Genomic DNA, 14029 nt, shown 5'->3' with positions numbered 1-14029 from the left:
TGGCAGAAAACTTATTTGACACTATGTGAAACAGACGGTAAACTTGATACCTATTTAAAATTGAAGCTTGCTTCATGTTTTGGTTTCATCTTAAATAAATTCTAACATATAAAATAAATATTTTACAGAATGGAACATTTCTTGGACCAACATTGTCCGTGCCAATGATGATGTTTGCCGGCTTCGGTGTTACATTACGAGACCTGCCACCTTATCTGGCCTGGGGTTCTTATGTGTCATATTTAAGATACGGTCTAGAGGGCTACATTGGTGCAATATATGGCTTGGATAGACCCACCCTGGAATGCAATGAAGCTAAATACTGTCACTACAGGTAAATTATTTCATTTAAATTATTTTTTTAATTTGTAGTAAGACTTACTGCAAACTCCTCTACCACTCATTAGTTATTCTTCGCTTTTTCATTTATTTTATCTGAAATTACAATAGTTTACTAACCCTTCCAACTACTAGCAATACAAAATATAAAAAAAGTAGCTGTTTACCAATGGTGATGAGTGGCGAATTGTTTAAGTGGTAGTAAAGCCCTACTGGCACTAAAACAATGATTGTAAATTTTTAGAATTTTTGTTATTCACTTTATACTAGTTATGTCCTACAGACAGTAAACGCCAATATCTTGTAATATCAATAAAACTCGTAATACTTTGTAAGCACTCACCGGGAAGTGTTCAAAACCGACTTACGGTGATATGCTAAGTTGATGCATATATCTTTTAAATGTTATATAATAACCATTATGGTATACGCCTGACACTCCTGAACGTGTTATGCTGTGAGTTTGTTTCTACAAAATAGCTCTACTGGATTAATATTCATAAAACTCGAATCAGTATATTATTTTGCAATTAAACTGCATCAAAAACCAAATCAACTTTATTATTAATAGTGTTATAGTTTAGTTGGTAAAGTAGGTGAACCAAATTGGTCCAAAACCAAGTTTAATTTCAAATATTTTCCTCAGGTATCCTCGCACGTTTCTGAAGGAAATTGCTATGTCGCCAAACATGTTCTGGTGGGACATCCTCGCCCTCACAGTTACGCTGCTCGTTCTAAGAACTGCTTCATTTTTCCTGCTCAAATGGAAACTCAGTGCTGTCCGATAATTATTATCAGCATTTATTACTTATAATTTATATAAATTCAGATATGTTAAAAATATTTTAATAGCATTAGTATCGGATTTTACTGCTCAATTTATTTATTTTTATTAATAGTTAATTTAGCTAATCGCCAGTTTCCGAAATAAGAATTAATTCATTAACTTATTTGGCTAAATACTGAACGCTCATTGGTCGCCTCCTGCGTCAATGGCGGCCATCGACCAATTACAGTTCAGATGTATGTAAAATTAGTTAATTTGACTTGTTCATCAATAACGGTCAATGTTTCAGAAACTGGAGATAAGTCTCACTAGGTTTATTGACATAATTATAAAAAAAGTAATTAATATTTTACTATGAAATTAAGTATATCTCGCCAAAAAATATACGAATATTCTAGTAATACTTTAAAATTACAAATATGTATTGTCGCTACATCATTCCAAATTGATTGAATATTTATGAAAGATAGTATTTATACTACCCCCCAATTATGGGTTTTTTATGATTATACTATTCTTAGTGCTTAGATTTTATCTAACCTTAGATCGAAATTAAGTACTGAAAGTTTAACTATGGACGTATTTATATCAATTATAACGATCTCATAAAAAGCGTACTATCTTTCATGAATTCCATTCGCATCACTCGTCAAATTATCTCGTTATATTTAATATAAAAAGGCAATATTTATTGTGCGCTATTTACCGTAAAACGAAATGCATTCATATTCATAGAATTCGTCATATTGATAATTTATTATATTTTATCAATGTTATGTCTGAAATAAAATGAGATTATTTGTTTCGATAATTATCATCAACGATAATGATGAATGGTAATTGATGAAAATTTATATAACCAACATATTACTCTAGTATGTTATGTACCTACTTTTTCTTTTATTTCGAGTTATTATTCAAAAGTACAAATAAATTTGGTAGAAATATAGAGTAATGAATTGTATTTATATAGGAGTGATTATTTGTGCTATTAAAATGAGAATTTTAAGCGGTTCTTTCTCTTAAAAATACCGTAATCAAAATACAATTAATATCGCCATGAGTTCTGTGATAAATAGCAACGTGACCTATATACCGTCAATCATCATTCATAATAATAATAATATAATACTTAATCTATATTTTTTTAATGACACGAACATATTTTATATTAGAACTGTTTATCAGTAATATTAGGTACTTGTTAAAGTTGCGTAATTTATAGGAAGAAATATTATTGACATGTATAACATTTATTTTTTAAATTGTAAATACTTTTTTCTAAACTAAAAAGTTTTGTATGTCGGGTTGAATGTTACTAGGATTGAAGATTAGATTACTTGCATGTGGAATTATTTTAACTAACTATTTAGTGGCTTAATTAATTGCACAATACGCTAGATAAAGAACATAGGTGGCTCAAGTAAGTGAAGACGCTACATTATAATATAATATTGAACACCTGCCTCCCTATCTATATATAGTTTGTTTAAAATTGGGGTTTTATATAATTATATTTTGTGTCATAATTTTATAATTTCGCTGATTATAAAATTATAAAGCTAACAATATTATAAGAGGAAGACTTTGGTGTATAATTAAAGAGTTAAAAATATATAAATGGACTTACTTCGACGGGGAATTATGTTGTAAATTAGTGTTCAATTAAATTTGATTTAGGGAGATCGTAGAGGTAATTACAAACTGAGACCAAAGATTTTATTTTCTAAATTGATATCGGTCCATGATTATATGATTCCTACAATAAGTACAATAAGACGCATGGAAGTTTGTGTGGAATTTATGACAAATATTTATCAACTGGTATCATAATTTTAATGATATTGTGATAACGTTCTAATACTAGTAAATGCAGAAAAGTTGTCTTGCAAACTGAGCTGCGAATTATCATTAAATTGCGATATTAGGTCCGATTGTTATCATTAGATGCGGTAATCCATTTGCCTCTATTGAAATTAAAAATATTTTTATTAATTGACAATATATTAATGGATCATTACGCATTTTAAAAAAAACTTTAGAGTTTATGTTTTCTTTATGTTTAAGAAAATTGGTTAAGTCGTTTAAAAATGGAGTGCAGTATGATATTAGGTGTCAGTACCGTTAGCAATGCCATCGATTTATTTTTTAACTTTTTTGATTCATCGTATATTTTAACCAAAACAATTCCTAGTTAAGTTGTACATGCTCAAAACATATTGACAACAACACATAAACATAACAATACTGTACACAAATAATTGTTTGTACATACAGTGCAATAATGTATGTAAGAGTATATGATTATTTTGACAAATATATTGCTTCCTTCCTTAATCAGTTATAGGCATTCTATACGTCCTTACTATGTATAATCATAAAGTAGCTTTCACTGTTTAGTACAGTTTAATAACCTTCGATATAAGAAGCTGTTGGTCGAAAGCCTCATTGAAATACTTCTGACATGAAAATATCCTTGAAATGTCAGAAGAAGAAGCGCAAAATATTGTAGTAAATAGTATATATGTAACCTTGAACGTAATTCATATTTAAGTTTAAGTGTAAATGTAACCTAAGCAAGGATTTCGCAGGGATATATACGGCCTTAGTCTTTTAGAAAACGAGGTAAATTTAGTTTTAAATAAATATTAACATGCCCATTTACTGGTGATAATTATATTAAGATTTTTGTATGGAATGAAAATAAAAATTTTGAAAATATTTATATTTTATTTTAAGTATTTATTATTTAAAATATCTCTATAATTATACTAATTTGTGTACAGCCCGATTAATTAATAAATAAAGACAAAATAATTTCACTCTCTGTATACATTTTGAAAAGTTTTCAAATAATATTGGAGACAATTTACTAAAACACAGAGAGGATTGGCCGGGTTTTATGGCCAAAAAACAAAACTAAACTTCGATATATAAATGCTGCTAATATTCTTAACCCATTTCACGTAGTCATAATTTTTGCAGTATCTATTTCAGTAATCAAAAGTCGAAACAAATTTATTTATTTATTGAAGCATTACTTCTAAAGCTATCCCACTAATTGAAACTTTTTTTAAAAGTAATCAAAATGTACGAAGGGTTTGAGTAGATTCAGGGTAATTCACTCCGGTGAGAGCAGAGCGAGTTCCAACGAGGATAGTTTTAATTGCCCGCTTTTATCAGTAGAACAAGGCATACTATTGATACAAAGCAGATGAGAATTCTCGTAACTTTTGGCTGGCATGTTTGTAGTAAAAATCTATTTTGGTCCTAGTGTACCTAGACAATTGTTATTTAAATGAATTTAACCTCGTCAGGTACATATGTAGGAGCACAGTTGTGACCGCAGCAGTGTAAGCCCAGCGAGATGGACCAATTATCTTAAGTAACTCATAAGACCCGAATGAGGGGTTGGATAACCGGAGCTTTGGCGAACCTTGAATGAGTTCAACAGTGAACAATAAGTGACTTAATATCGATAATGGTATATGTAATCAAGATTCAACTAAAATACAAGTTAATTTGATATACCCACAATTAGTATGAATTATTTTTCGTATGACGATTCTTTTATGTTAAAAATAAAAAAAATAGTTAAAAAAAAATCTTTATTATTGTTATATACATATATTTCAACGACATTTCATTTCACCGTCCAATCCACAGCGATTTTTTTCATCACACAACTCAGACGGATTTACAATTACAGAAATAAAAAATAGTAGTTTAACTCAATTAAAGATTTTCGTATAATCCGTTTAACTATTCTAATAAATAAAAAGATCTCCGAAAATATGCATTTTCTGCCTCGCACAACTACTCTTTGGAACCAGCTTTCACCGGCGATTTTTTTCGAACCGATACGGCTTGGTAACCTTCAAAAAAAGTGGTAAGCTCTTTGGAGCTACCGAATGTTATATCCCTGAACGTTAGCAAAGTGACTACTTTCCATCAGTTGAGCCTCCTGCTCGTTTGTCACCTATTTCATAAAAAAATACAACATACTTGCCAAACAAGATGTTCTAAAGGTATCGTGATTAGTGAGTAAATTATCATTAACTCTTATATGTAGTTATAAATTCGATTTTCCACATATTAAAATTTACCCATTTTCTTATCAGCCTCGTCCACCGAGACTTTAAATGTCTTAAACCGATAACACTGCCTTTGCGTATATTTCTTAACTCTATTAATTTGTTGAGCTATGGCACATTCTTATAACGCATGTGCAAATTAAAATTAGATATTTTTTGTTTGAGTAAAAATGTTCTATAACTTACATAACAATATTAATTAGGATAAAGGCATATTTTCAATTGCATACTCTAACAACTAATAGTTAAATTATTTTTAATAGTTATATTTCGACGACTGTCATACAACTATAATAAGGTAAACGATATTTTTTTGCAATCTAAGCTTAGAAATTATACAATACACAAATAACTTCAAATATCAAAATTATCATACCTCTATAAAAATACCCGTAAACGCCGTTTCACCCGCAGTTTTCATTATACACACATGACACATACTATGAATATCAAGTATATCTTAAATAAATAACATTTATAACAAATTGCCATATTAGTTGGTATTTATTAAATTGCTCTTTACGGTCTTTACGTAATTAGCCTATAACGTTTCTTAATAAATTGGCTCACATTGACTTCTCCCGTTTGGATAAATACAAACAAAAATACATACAAAAAAAGGTTTTTGTTTTATTAAAGTTACCTTAAAACACATTTTACAAATTTTAATTAAAATATAGATTATTTTGCTTTATCAATTAAGTTTTTTTTTTCTGTAGTGTTTTTGTTATTCTCTTCATACGTTTTGCCCCAAATTAGTTCGACAATATACCACTGAAGGAAATGGAAGAACATATATACAGTTATCGTGATAGCCACGAACATTATGACCTCTAACCAGCCGAAAAGTTCAAACAAACTATACACTGGTTCACCAGTGAATTGACTGACTGCGAGTCTGTAAGGAAAGAAAAACAATATTTTAGTACCAACATTTCAAAATAATAATAAATCTTATCATTGTAAATATACTTTTTAAGTATTTCTTAAATTTATACATAGATTTAGAATTTAGAAAAACTAAATGTTGCGAATTGTTTGGTTTAATTTTCACGCTTCTTACAAAAATGAAAAAAATGAAAGTCAAAGACATCGATATTTTTTTTATTAAACTTTTGATTTAGGGTAAGAAGAAACCTGAACAGTCGACAAGAATGAAATAGTTTTTTTTTCTAATAAATATTTAGTACTGCCTCTCGTACTACGATGACGAAATTAAATTCTAGATTATGATGATTTTGACAATCATTCCAAGAGACAGTTTAAGAATTATTTAGTACCCTATTTTTGTTAACAGTGCAGCACTGACAGAATCTTCGGGCATAGACAAAGTCACAAAGCATAGGGAAAGCTAAAAAACATGAAAATGCGGATCCGATGTTCGATGATTTTTTTTTTTTTGTTGGCGGACGAGCATTTGTGCCCCCTGATGGTAAGTGGTCACCACCGCCCATAGACATAGGCGCTGTAAGAAACATTAACCATTCCTTACATCACCTATGCGCCACCAACCTTGGGAACCAAGATGTTACGTCCATTGTGCCTGTAGTTACACTGGCTCACTCACCCTTCAAACCGTAACACAACAATACTGAGTACTGCTGTTTGGCGGAAGAACATCCGATGAGTGGGGGGTACCCGTCTGGGTAAGACGGGCTTGCACAAAGCCCTACCACCAAGTGAAATTTACAACATTACAACGGTGAACTAACAAGAGTATTATAATAAAGACAGACAAAAAAAGCAATTTTTTTTTTCGATACTAAAGCCCTCTTTGTTACGTCACAACATGAATTGTGCAAAGGGAGGAGGGGTTATTTGCAGCTAGATACATTTAGATTGCGATATTTTTATTTGGTATTAAAATGTTGTTTATATTTTTCATATTTATTATTTATTTTATAACATTAGTGATATAAAAATATACATACATATATTACTAAAAACTATTTCCAGATAAATTTAATAAAAGGTGTTTTTTCATTAATTTTGTTTTTTTTTTTTTGTATTTCGTACTCATCGCTGGTCATGACGTCTGTTAGAGGACTGAGGAACGAAGGAATATATCAAGTTTGAATTAACAGACCGGATTACCAATTGACGTTTAATTACTGGACGTATAAGGTACGTACACATGTACGAGTTTCTATCTGAGTATAGTTAAATAGTTTGTTGTCAGCGTCTTGTAGTCCAATTTTAAATGTACACTATTCAAATAGGATTGTTACGAGCACTTTTGAAGAATGATTCCATGTGATCTCTACGCAACAGATCTATTTACTACTTAATTATTCGAATAACATTGAAGTAACACAGTACAATGATTAAAAATTAAAAACAAATCAAAAACTTACACACAACCATAAACAGAGCAGAAAGCCAGCATCAGGGCTAGGCCAGGTATCATGTTAGTTGGTCTTCTCCGAGGAAGCAGAAGGATGTCCATTAATACCACGATCCCTGACACGGTGTGCAACGAGTGCTGAGCCCAATATGGCAAATACTTGAATACAGCCATGGGAGCTATTAATTCTGGGTCCTTCATCCACAGCGTCCAGAAAGAAATATCAGCATACTAAAATATTATTAAATCAAAATATATTTTATTTAACTAGGATCGCTCTTATAAATGAGCACTTTTGTATCGTAGTATAAACCTTTTATACAACATAACAAACAAATTTACAGCCTGTAAATTTCCCATTGCTGGGCTAAGGCCTCTTCTCCCTTTGAGGAGAAGGTTTGGAGCATATTCCACCACTGATTTCGTTAAAATTAGACACATGCAGGTGTCCTCCTGATGTTTTCCTTCACCGCCGAGCACGAAATGCATTATACACAAATTAAGCACATGAAAATTCAGTGGTACTTGCCTGGGTTTGAATCATCGGTTAAGATGCACGCGTTCTAACCATCGGGCTCGGCTCTCGTAATATCGTAATATGACAAAACTACTACTACTTTTTTTACTTACTATTTTTGTATTGCAGAAGAGGGCTAATCGTGCAATTTATAACCTGGGCCCAAAAGATTCGTTAAGAGATAAATTTAAAGAAATTAAAATAATGACTGTCGCTTCTCAATTTATTTTTGATAATGTTATGTATGTACGCAAAAACATAAACGATTTTCCCAGAAATTGTGACGTACATTCTATTAACACTAGGAACAAGAATAAACTTGTTACTCCAAGTACCCGATTACACAGGGTTAGTAACTCTTTTTTGGGGCAATGTATACGTTTTTACAACAGGATCCCAGAAAACGTTCAAAATTATTCAATTATAAAATTCAAAAGAATCGTTAAAGAGCGTTTGTGTGCTAAAGTATATTACAACACTAATTACTTTTTAGTTGACTGCACACCTTGGGAATGAAATGATCGCCTCCAGGCTGCTTCAAATAACTAAAATATAATTAAAAAATTGTACATGGAAAATGGTTAAAAAATATATATATATATATATATCGCGCTGAGTTTCTTTCGCCGGTTCTTCTCAGGTCCGAGGTGCTAAATTCCGAACCGGTGGTAGATTTTTGACAATCAATAAGCAAGTGTAAACATTTCTATATTGAATAAAGATTTTTGACTTTGACTTTGACTAAATCAAAATATTAAAGTTAGCACCGGTTCGAAACATAGACTCTACAGAGAAACCAAAGAATTCATCAATTACCTTTCTTAACAATTAAATGCAGGTATAAAATAAATTATTATTTATCTTACATAAACAATAAACAAAACAAACACCATGTTTCTTTTAATCTATTCAATGTTTTATCATGTAACACACCTTATTTATTAATGTTTATTTAACATTTAATGCACTTGCTCACTTAAAGTGAAGTATGACATTTTCTATACATATTATAAAATTGGAGTATCTGTTTGTAATATCAAAATTAGAACTTTTTACTTTACCGCTTTTTACTAAAAACATATGTTTACATATACCAAAATAACTTTTTTTTCTGTCTATCTGTCTGTTTGTTCCGGCTATCTCAGGACCGGCTGGTCCGATTTTGATGGGACTTTCAATGGCAGATAGCTGATGTAATAAAAGTAAGATAGGCTACAACAATAACTTTGTAATATAAAAAGGTAAACATACGGACCAATGGTAATTGGTTACCACCACTTATAGACATTGGCACGTAATGAAATACTAGTGGGCCTCCAGCGAAATTTCGCGTTTATTCAAAAAAATGTTTAGGAAGTTCGGAACCTAAACAGTTTTTGTTTTGATTTCATTTCATTGTAAACTGCAAGTCACTCATAAATTTAATTTTTAATAACAAATAGTTATATAATACATTAGTTCAGTAAGAATATTTAATCTGTTTCTCTTAAATTAATTATTTGTTAAATCGTAATAATTTAGTAAATTGCAATCAAGAATCTTTTCTGCACATCTACGGCTAGACCTCTTCAGAATTACACTATAACCATTTTTTTATACGCAGCTTTCGTCCCATAATCACTGGGACAAAAATCGGCTTAGGCTATTAATATATAAGATTAACCATCCATTATCGACCTTCAATGCTCATTGGGAACTAAGAGGTTATGTCATGTGCCTATTACACTGGCTCACTCACCCTAAAAAAACATATTAAGTATTGCTGCTTGTCTGTATTATATCATAAAAATAAACGAACAGCTAGACGAAGTCACCGACCGCCACCGTAATTACAGATAAAGGACACAAACAAGGACATATGAATTCCTATCAGAAAAAAAAAATGTTAAGTGCATCGCTATTTTTAATTTATACTGATACTAAAAAACTAATAAGCGGTTTCACGTTGGAACTGTGCAAATATTCTTTATTCAAGGAGATATTACAAGTATATTTGCATCATTATTGCTTGGCGACGTATTGACAATGGATTTTATAATATTCTTTATTCTACTTATGCTGGCCGTATAAAAAAATCGCACTTTCCTCACGCAAATAATAATTTATCCTAAAGCTTAGAAGCTATAATAGTATATTTTTCTGTTTGTGGTGCTGTGTTTTATGAGCTGCGACTAGCGCTAAGCCGCACCGGTTTTCGGACCACCTAACGATGTTACAGTGCCATTGTCCTACAACTCTAACCCTTAGTTGTGCTTATAGTTCTTATAAAACGTAGTTAAACAAAGTATATTTAGATTTTGTATGCAAAAGGTATACCAAAAGATCGGCGGACTATGTAAAGAATTACGTGAAAAAAAAAAGTAACATATGTTATGATAAAAGTTAAAGATCAATGTAAACACTGCACCGACCCTAAATATATGGGATGAGCAAGCAATGACAATGACAGCAATGTTTAGAATATTTTGATAGCATTCCTGCAAACATCATGTATTGTACAGCAGTGTTATTATTTATGGACTAAATTCATGTACCACTCTCGGAAGCTTAAATGTAACTATTATTATGATAGTCAATGTCGTTTTGTATCTTTTGGCATTCCACGATTGTGTTCTCTTATGAGTATTTTGTTTTCTCACATAATATATATTATTTTCTAAGATTATAATATTTACGTATATTAGTTATAAACAATAATTAATTTCATTAATGATTAAGTTCAGTTGTTTCATAATTAGTTAAGTTCATTTCTTTTCACTATCCGTTATATAGTTTAATGTGTGTAGGTACATGTTATGTATGTATTAGTTTTATGGGTTTATATTTTTATATCGATGTGACTGTTTTGTCTTGTGCAATAAAGTCTATTATTAATATTAGTTCCTTACCATTGTAGTTGGAAATATTATACTTGTCATAAAATAATCTCGAAACTTTCTCAAACGTCTTAGGCGTTTCGTATCCCACTCGCCGTGCTTCTCCTTCAAATCGCAATAGAAAGCGATTGGGAAGTAAGTCAGCATCATCAACTGAAAAATAAATAAAACGAATAACATAAATAGAATCTAACTAGTCTTCTTCTTAACTTAGTGATGGGCTTTATGGCGCGTCGGGGTAGGTACCTATCAGATATTCTGACTCCAATCAGCAATACTTAGCATTATTGTGATCCATTTTGAAGGGTGAGTGAGCCAGTGCAACTGACACAAGGGACGTAAGATCTTAACTTTCAAGGTCGGGGGCGCGTTGACTATCTAAGAATTGGTTTTCTAACGGTGATGGTGACTACTTATCATCATGTGGCCCCTTTGCTCGTCCGCTCACCTATATTATAAAAAAAAAAGTTATCGTGGAATGGCAGATTTGAAAGCAATTAAAACAATAATTTGTTTTTTTTTATTTCTTTTTGATATAGTTAGATACTAGATATACGTTCGATGACGTCAAAATATAAGTGACAAAGGCTCTTATAATTGTCAAAAAATACGTGACGGAACATCTAGCTTCAAATCAAAGCAGTATAATTTATAGGAGTAATTAGTATTCTAACTGTGTTGGGAGGACAAGTTGTGGCGACCAAGGTTGTAATTGTTGACTCTGCATTTATTATATTCTATTGGTCGTTACTATTGATCTAAACATAAATGATTCGTACACTATGCACTCAGTACTTGTAACGTTTTTAACTTAAGTTATGAATAATGAATATTATATTTTATCAATCGTTTCTAAAAATAAGATTATATAAAAAATAAATAGTGATATTCAACTCAAAGAAGCACTTCAACTTCAAATTAAACTATAAAACTGGAAATAAACTATAAGACTTCCGTAACTTGATGGTACATACCCTTTTGGGTATGTACCACCCATTCATCAGATATTCTGCCGCTGCACAATACTTGGTTTTGTTGTGTTCCGGTTAAAAGGGTGCGTGAGCCAGTGTAACTACAGGCACAAGGGACATAACATCTTAGTTCCCAAGGTTGGTGGCGCATTGCGAAGTAAGGGATGGTTAATATTTCTAACAGCGCCAATGTCTATGGCGGTGGTGACCACTTAACATCAGGTGGCCCATATGTATTAGGCCCTTAATTATACATTAAAAAAATGTACTCGGGGCTTCATACACTCGGCAATAATTATCAGGATTTCGTCGAAGACCTTCTCTAGTTATCATACAATTTTATTATGATATCGGTTCATTATTAAATGACATAATTCGTGAATTTTAATGTAATTAATATTCATCATAAAACGATTTTTTTTCTTAATATATTTTATCATTAGCTTCCCTTTATGATTTATTTGGGAGTATGCAAACTGCATGTTAATTACTTAGCAGACTTGAGAATGCTTTTATTGGTAAGTAATTTTTCCGTGTACGTGCTTAATTAGTTGTTGTATAAAAGAAAACGAAAAATCGTTGAAAAAATGATATGGCCTAGTAGTTAGAACGTATGCATCTTAACCAATGATTATGGGTATTTATAATTCCTCTCGTATACGGCGGTAAATAAAACAACTTGAGGAAACCTGCATGTGTCTTATATCAATGAAATTCGGCCTCATGTGTATCCACCGATCGACATTGGAGCAGTGTAGTGGAATTAGCATTAGAACTTCTCCGCAAAGGGAGAGGAGTCCTTAGTCCTACAGTGCGAAATAAGTACCTGTACAGAGTGTTACTCTATTATGGGTCAATTTGGAGAGACTCTAGTCCAAAACTGCTGTTATCACGAAGTAGTTACTTAAACTAAAAATATGAACACAATAAAAATTGTGATTCTTAAAAAAATGTTTATTGCTATATCATTCAATTCAATAAAGTGGACATATTATAATAAAAATATACTTATTATGATAACTGATTATCCAAAATATGTTTACATGTTATTATATATCAGCTACATTACATTTATTCCAAATAACTCTTCAGGGGTAGCAAGGTAAGTTAAAGAGTCAACTGTTTCAGGAGCAGTAGGACCTAGGCTCGCTTTAAATACGAATAATTTATTCAATCTAGTTTAGTTGATAAAGTATTCGCCAAACTATATAAATAAATAAAATATCATTTAAAATAAACTCCATACGTCACGACTAAAAATAAAACACAGACTGTTTACTATAATGTGGATAAGGGGCTGAAACAATTAAACATAATAATATTACTATGCTGCATAATAAACAAATCGTCTTATATACGAAAACGTACCTTTTGAGTAAATTTTAATTTATAATTTAACTTAAAAACAAAGCTTGGCGAACCTGAGATATCGAAGAAATGGATTATTTAGTTACATAGCTTTCTTAATTATACTTACATTAAACCAACAAGTGATTAATTTCCACCTTACACGTGAGTAGATACTGACTCTCGGGTCCTCGTCCTGTGACATGTCGATTGGTATGATCATGATAACAGCAAACACAAGATGAGATATAGCAACACCATAATAACACAGTCGAACGTTTAATAATATATCACTGCTTCTTATCATTTTATTAAATACTGTTAATTTTTTACGATAAACTTATACAGCAGCGTTGTATAGAATACAGCGCGTTGCCACTGCGGTTAAGATTCGCACATAAAATGATTCCATCCGTCCTTTACAAATCAATTTACATTAATCAATAGTTTAAGCAAGATGTGCATGTGTGTGTTGAGGAATAAAATCAGTTCTGAGTGTTTATTTAATTAAATATTTTTGTCTTCGAATATGTATAATGGTTTTAAATATGTATAATTATTTATAATTCTTGGTTGATATAATTTATTGCTATAAATATTAAATTTGTAATCAACTTGCCCGCAGCCAAACCCGGTGACTCACGACTATTAGTTGCCAGGACGTGATATAAGTGAGGATATTGAATCCTATAGACTATAAAAAAAAGAACATATAATTCATCTACTTATATAAGTATCATGGACACGATGACAA

General features: G+C 31.2%; 2 protein-coding genes across 2 annotated transcripts in view; one reads left to right on the top strand and one right to left on the bottom strand.

Annotated features, from left to right (window-relative positions):
- LOC113403811 (ATP-binding cassette sub-family G member 4) overlaps nucleotides 1-1881 on the top strand; it is a 34546-nt gene extending 32665 nt beyond the window's left edge. The window contains exons 10-11 of the mRNA XM_026644420.2: nucleotides 129-334; nucleotides 986-1881. Of these exons, the coding sequence (XP_026500205.2) occupies nucleotides 129-334; nucleotides 986-1127 (348 nt within the window). The 3' untranslated portion in view covers nucleotides 1128-1881. The remainder of the gene's footprint in view (nucleotides 1-128; nucleotides 335-985) is intronic.
- Nucleotides 1882-5901: 4020 nt separating this feature from the next.
- On the bottom strand, nucleotides 5902-13791 carry LOC113403817 (androgen-dependent TFPI-regulating protein-like). The gene is made up of 4 exons (XM_026644433.2): nucleotides 13406-13791; nucleotides 10970-11110; nucleotides 7575-7795; nucleotides 5902-6118 (listed from the first exon to the last, which is right to left on the bottom strand). Exons 1-4 carry the CDS (start codon nucleotides 13580-13582, stop codon nucleotides 5902-5904), a joined length of 756 nt encoding a protein of 251 aa, XP_026500218.2. The 5' UTR covers nucleotides 13583-13791.
- Between the last annotated feature and the right edge of the window lie 238 nt (nucleotides 13792-14029).

The sequence above is a fragment of the Vanessa tameamea genome, chromosome 10 (genome assembly GCF_037043105.1).
Source record: "Vanessa tameamea isolate UH-Manoa-2023 chromosome 10, ilVanTame1 primary haplotype, whole genome shotgun sequence".
NCBI lineage: Eukaryota > Metazoa > Arthropoda > Insecta > Lepidoptera > Nymphalidae > Vanessa > Vanessa tameamea.
The sequence above is the reverse complement of the archived record's forward strand: the minus strand, read 5'-3'. Positions and strand labels throughout refer to the sequence as shown.

Bases quoted from the DNA above. Each gene is read 5' to 3' on its own strand.
- LOC113403817 (XM_026644433.2), bottom strand. From the start codon at position 13,582: ATGATAAGAAGCAGTGATATATTATTAAACGTTCGACTGTGTTATTAT. The intron at 7,796-10,969 runs GTAAGGAACTAA...ATAATATTTTAG, and splicing joins TAATATTTCCAACTACAATG to TATGCTGATATTTCTTTCTG. The intron at 6,119-7,574 runs GTAAGTTTTTGA...CTTTCCTTACAG, and splicing joins TGCTCTGTTTATGGTTGTGT to ACTCGCAGTCAGTCAATTCA.